At 42.1% G+C, this 6,000-nt stretch overlaps 1 protein-coding gene across 1 annotated transcript in view; it reads right to left on the reverse strand.

The window, feature by feature from the left end:
• The window catches only part of LOC146247275 (uncharacterized), a 96,060-nt gene extending 91,771 nt beyond the window's left edge, over positions 1–4,289 (reverse strand). The window contains exons 1-2 of the mRNA XM_084682853.1: positions 4,074–4,289; positions 2,715–2,866 (exon numbers count right to left, since the gene is read on the reverse strand). Of these exons, the coding sequence (XP_084538979.1) occupies positions 2,715–2,866; positions 4,074–4,098 (177 nt within the window). The 5' untranslated portion in view covers positions 4,099–4,289. The remainder of the gene's footprint in view (positions 1–2,714; positions 2,867–4,073) is intronic.
• Between the last annotated feature and the right edge of the window lie 1,711 nt (positions 4,290–6,000).

Raw genomic sequence — 6,000 nt, forward strand, 5'->3', positions numbered from 1 at the left:
CCGGCTATCTCTGCCTCCACACAGCTCCTCCAATTCCAATTCATTTCGTTTTTTTTTTTATATATTCTTGCACCTTTCTCAAAGCATCCATTTCAGGCGATGTTAAAAAGTAATATTCCCGCAATAAAGCTTGATTTACACCCCCTTTCCATGCCTCCCCCGTTCCTTTTTTTTATTTGATCATTTAGCTGGGATCGTATAACTGTATATCAGACACAAATGAAATCAGGTCCCGTGCACATTAAGGCCATGTATTTCTGCTGCTAACATCCCCTGCAACCCAGCCTCACAGCTTCACAGCAAGCCAAGGGCAGAGGCCCATTCATTTTCAGGCCCATTTCCTCCTATGATTAGGCGATCAATCAATCCCAGCCTTCAATCTCATCAGGCAGATGAGGATTATCTGCCCATCTCCCCCCTCTTTCCCTCTCTCCGCTCACTCCCTCCATCTCTCCCACCCTCTCTCTCTCTCTCTCTCTTACACACACACACACACACGCAGTGGCACATTAACATCTTATCGAGTATCACCCAAAGCAAGCAGTCTGCCACATCACCCGACCACAAACAGACAGCTCCCCATCTCACCCTTGCCTCACACATTCCTTCTATTGCTACGCACACACACACACACACACACACACACACACACACCCCCGGAGTACACAATGTGTGCCCACATAATAGGTTTGGGGCAGAAATACACCCACACACCTTTTTGGGAGCATCTAGGATCCAGGACTCAGGAGGATTGACTGAGACTTTGGCCTTAGATTAAAGTACTCTTGTCAAGGCTTTCACTTACATTGTGTCTTTGTAAGACCTTCCCCGGGAAGCAAAAATGAAGGACGACATCACTCACCTCCACTGGATCATAACAGCACTAGTAAGAGAAAGTGATACTCCATTTTGGCCCTTTCTCTCACTAAAAAGTGGGAGACCCCTTTTCACAAAGCTCAAGTGAAAAGCCAATACCTCAAACGGTGTGTTTTCATGCTTCAACTGTCATTCAACTGTAAAGAACATCATCTAAGGATTAGGCTGGACACTAGCCTCTGAGGTTTTCAATACACCCATCAAGCCTGGGCCCTGCTGGTGCAAGAGGACCCTCATATTGCCTGTGCTCCCACAGTGTACTAGTACCTAGAGCCTTCCGTCAGGTTAAGAGACTGGACTCCATAAAAGACAAACAGCAGAGTGGAGTTGAACGGAGGGGGTCTTTTACAATTCCGGCCACAATAACCTGTTCAGACCCCCTAAATGGTGGGAAAACTGTCACCTGTAAACACCAGAATGCTATTAAACTGGTCCCACCGCATTCTGCAGGCTTGGCCACAGACAGACCTGAGAGGGGAGAGATATCGGGTCGTAGGTATTCATCCATCCATGCACACCGCTGTTGAGGTACTGAGCAAGACAACGCAGAAAACAAACTCAAAGGGGATTTTTGGGGTCATTATTTCCTGTTACAGTAAAATACTCAGATCGACATGATAATATGACGACTGAGATGTACTGTATTTGTATGTATAGGCATAGAAATGCTATAATTGTCTCCTCGTCCTTGTTCTAAGGAGGTTGTTGTGTGTTTCCTGTGCAGTTGTCAGGGTATGTAAAGATCAACCCGGATTTCCTCAAAGGACAGTGGCAGTTCAGCTGAGAAGCTGTGCCGTCTACCCACATGGCCACCGCTTCACCGATGGAGGACTGCACACTTAGGGCTGTGTCGGTGACAAGACTCAAACAGACAGGCCGGGCGCACTAAAACTTTCATTAGCCGTCACCGAGCACGGTCCTCAAGGTGTTCAGCCCCCCGCTAACGCCGCGCCAGCGCACACTCACTGACGTCACATGCACAGGAAGGGACGAATCGGGATCTTTTCATCCTCATCACTTTCATCATTCTTTAGCAGAGATGAATATGGAAAAATAGCACATCTTTAAATGGTGAGGGGGAGAGAAATGAATTAGTAATAGACTTACAAGCACTAAGAGCACGCACAGGTAAAAGAAAATTACTTTTTATGTCATAACAAATATTTTATTCCACTTTTACTGATGAGCACTGGCTAAAAGGAACATTTTCCTGAGATGTAAAGATATTCAATAAAACCCGCTTAATGGGATAGTTAAAAAATAACCCAAAAAGCTTTTTGATGTAAAGACCCTAATTCTCTTAACAACATTGATCAAACTGTCATGCTTTTATTATGGCACAATGCCTTTTAGCAGCTTGTGCAGCCCTAATAGAGTTAAAAGTCTCTAAAACACCGTTTCCTCGGTTGCCCTTGTCAGGCCCAGTGAATGGCCTCCTCTCTAACTCCACATGCACTGCCAACACCTACTGTCTCCATAAAAAGCCTGTCACTATGTGTCTGCATCATAATGTAGCTATTTTATCATTTATACTCAAATAAGGGGCCCATTTAAATATTGTGGGCCAAGACAAACTCGACACGTTCACTGTTGCACTTGCAATCAGCCAACAACAAATTATATGGCAATTTTTTTGACCAGTCTTGAGGTGATTTTTCCTGACTATTTAAGCTCAGGGGGCACATATGGGGTTGGCTGATCTGTCATTTACTTGGATTGCCGTATGTTATTTTCTAAGCTGATCAGGCCAGTCCAATCGGTTTATTAGTGAAAATAACATGCTTCCCACATCCTACTAGACATCTGGGGAGAGAGACCGCCCACCATTAGCAGCTTACCTGAAGGGACTCCTCACTGCTGTTCCCTGATTGGTCAATGTGCTGAAGGCGCTCGTGGTAGAGTGTCCTGAATTCCTCCAGGAGTTTCTGCATCTCAGCTGGTCGCTGCTTCTCTCTGGGGTACCACTGGTCTCCAGAGCCAGACCTATAATCTATTTTCACAAACAAATGCACATTTTCATAAACAGGCAAACATATGGAGTTACTCTGCATCCTCCCTGATATGACTGTATGTGATGCAGGATGTTAATTGAGACAGACTGCTTTGCTCATCTGCTCTCATATGGCATCTCACTGTCCATAGATGAACCAATTTACACAGTAAATGGTCTTAGATTTATAATAACATTTTATGTTATTATATGGCTCTCAAAAACCCACCCAGAGACACTTTACTTTGAAAAAAAATGCTTTGCTATAAACGGATAACGAGTAATATTATGAGTGGTATAAAGGGGGGGGGGGGCAGATCATATGTTTTAAACCTTCAAATTATGTCTAATAACTCATACTGTAATAACACAAGATAAAGAGAGAGTGCGTGTCAAAGGAGAATATGTTGGGAGCAAAAGCAATTGAGCTTTGTTGGCATTACTGAGGTGAGCTGCATCAAAATGGTGTGAAATCCGTGAGGAAAATAAGCACACACAAAAAATCCACCGAGTAAATCATATCTTCCTGGCTGCAAGGTAGCCTTGACCTGGCGGATGATCTTGATAGGGGTGCTGGTGTCCATTTAATTCATATAGATGTTTACCCTCACCGCCCCCCATCTACCTTATCTCACCTCAAAACCAGTAATATTCTGGATCCGATTAGATTTTCTCCAGAGAGGGGAAAGAGCAAAGTAGATATACAGACACATACACACAAGACAGACAGGACACACACACAGACACACAAACAGACAGACAGACAGACAGAAAGACAGACAGACAGACAGACAAATACACAAACACTAAAATATCTCAGTTACATAATAAGTCTTTATAGGTACATTAGGCCTTTAGTAAGATTAAAAAGCCTAGTTATCCAGTGATATCTTAGCGTTCTCAATAACTTAGTTAGCTATCCAGCTAACCTAGTGCGCAGAAAAATGTATTCGCATGAGTTAGCTAAATCACAAAAACATATTTTTACGCCAAGTTGATGGCATTTAACTGACAAGGGCAGCGTCCTGCTCGGTACCAATGCATAGCTGTGCTTTATAGTATAGCTCAGTTTGCACACCAGAGACGAGGATGCTGAAGAAGACCTCAATTACACAGACGCCTTTCGATAAGCAAAATGTGTGTTTCAAGATAATCAAATGTCATACGATTAATTCAAGGTATATTATCAGGAGGTTAACCCTAGTACCTGTTGCACTCCGGCTGCTTATCATGTCTTTCGGTTTGGAATATGCCACTGGTTTTAAGATGATGCTCGTACAGATTTGTTCGATGTCATGTCGATTAAAAACTGCATGTGTATCTCCAAACAATGCATATGTGACATGTATCTCTGGCTAAGTTTGCATTCTCCAGGCTTTACGCGCCTTGGAAGTGTCCATTACCCGCCTCTACAACGCACCAGCACATCCTGTCGATTCCATTGACAACAGAAAGATTGGCCAATCAGAAAAATATTTGTCCTTCCGCTTTGTTTTTATGGCCAATCACAGTGTCATCATTTCCACGAGGGGGCGGGAAATGGTAATGTTTTGGGAGTGAAAGTTCCAGATTTCTATGGAAACCCGCATACACACACAACTAATGAGTGTGCACCGGCGTGCACACCACTTTATTTGTGGCCAACCGACGGGAACGTGGATCGCGATAACCTTGGTGACAGTCGCTTTGCTGCTTGCCGTGATGCAATGTTGACACAAACTGCAGGTGGTAGTTAGTGGATTCAAACAGGCAGAAATGGTTACAGTCAGTGCATGTGAGCTGTAATATGAATCCTCATCACCTTACGTGGTCGTATTGTTCTAATGCTGTATAATTCTACGTGCATGTCACTGTTCTTTTTTTGAATTTTAAGTTATTTAATCTTCTGGTGAGTTCACTGACTGCAAATACCTCCAAAAGCATTCCCCATATCTTCATCCACGTTATTCATAGCCATATCAACATTTAAACCTTCGAACAAGTTAAAACGTGTTGACAACTTACTTTACTCCACAATTAAAACATAGCTGTTTTATTTGGGTAAAATGGTTATAGTTCTGTTTTTATTGGAAGTTTTGTTGCGGGTCAATAAACTATTTACACTTTTCTTTTTTACTTCACTATACTCTCTATGGCCTATGTCCCTTAAAATGGAAATGTAAGCTCAAGTGTTCGCATAACATTATACCTGCACTGTGATTTCATCTAGACTATATGGAACCTTTTCCCTTGCAAATAGGACTCTTTGTCGAAATTGAATTTCCAAAGGTCTTTTGTTTTATGAAGAATAGAAAGTAATGGGCAGCAAGACTATTGATGGTTATGCTTCTCTCTGTTCAGTGGGCTTGGAATGAGCTCCTGTTGAGAATCATAAGGCAAGGCGTGCTGAAAGCCGCATGATTGCTATATTACTAGATTATTGACTTGAAAATTGCTTTCCCTCTATTCCTGTTTATTATGAGCATATTTGTTTCCTGCCTTAAACTCCATGGCCTAAAACGGCTATCAGGGTGGATGATGAATAAGAGATACTGAAACTGATTGCTAACAATATTATTTCTTATAATGTGCTGTGAACTGCAGAGTTTCTGAGCCTCATAAACATTTATAAGACCCTGCGTCACAACAGGAACTGGACAAATTGTTAAAATCTGCTTGCCCAGGGGAAACAGTTTAACTCACAAACACAATATTGCATGCCTGTGAGATCTCTGTTTTGCTAATGCAGTGCAACACAAACCAATAAAACTATGCCTGCAAATCACATTCATCCATAACAGTGAAAAATCTTAAACAATGCTTTTACACACACCTTTTAGCTTGCCTGTGCTTTATTTCAAATGGAATCCCTTCAATCCCATGCTAATTATCTTCATGCGTGTACAGGTAATGTTTCTATTCGATAGATCAACAGATTCTGTTGGCAGTATTATCTTATAGGTTACTGTATAGACATTTGAACACTGGTTAGACTGACTAGTATATATCTTTATTCCATACATGCCAACCTATGACATACAATTCAGTATGCTTCCAAGTTGCTTTCCTAAATGCTATGATCCCTAATTGACTTTAGATAATGTTCAGGTAGCATTATCTGCAACGTACAGTATACAAGGGATCTAGTAGCTTTC

This window comes from Hypomesus nipponensis, chromosome 19, assembly GCF_054491055.1.
Source record: "Hypomesus nipponensis isolate SF chromosome 19, ASM5449105v1, whole genome shotgun sequence".
In the NCBI taxonomy this organism is placed as follows: domain Eukaryota; kingdom Metazoa; phylum Chordata; class Actinopteri; order Osmeriformes; family Osmeridae; genus Hypomesus; species Hypomesus nipponensis.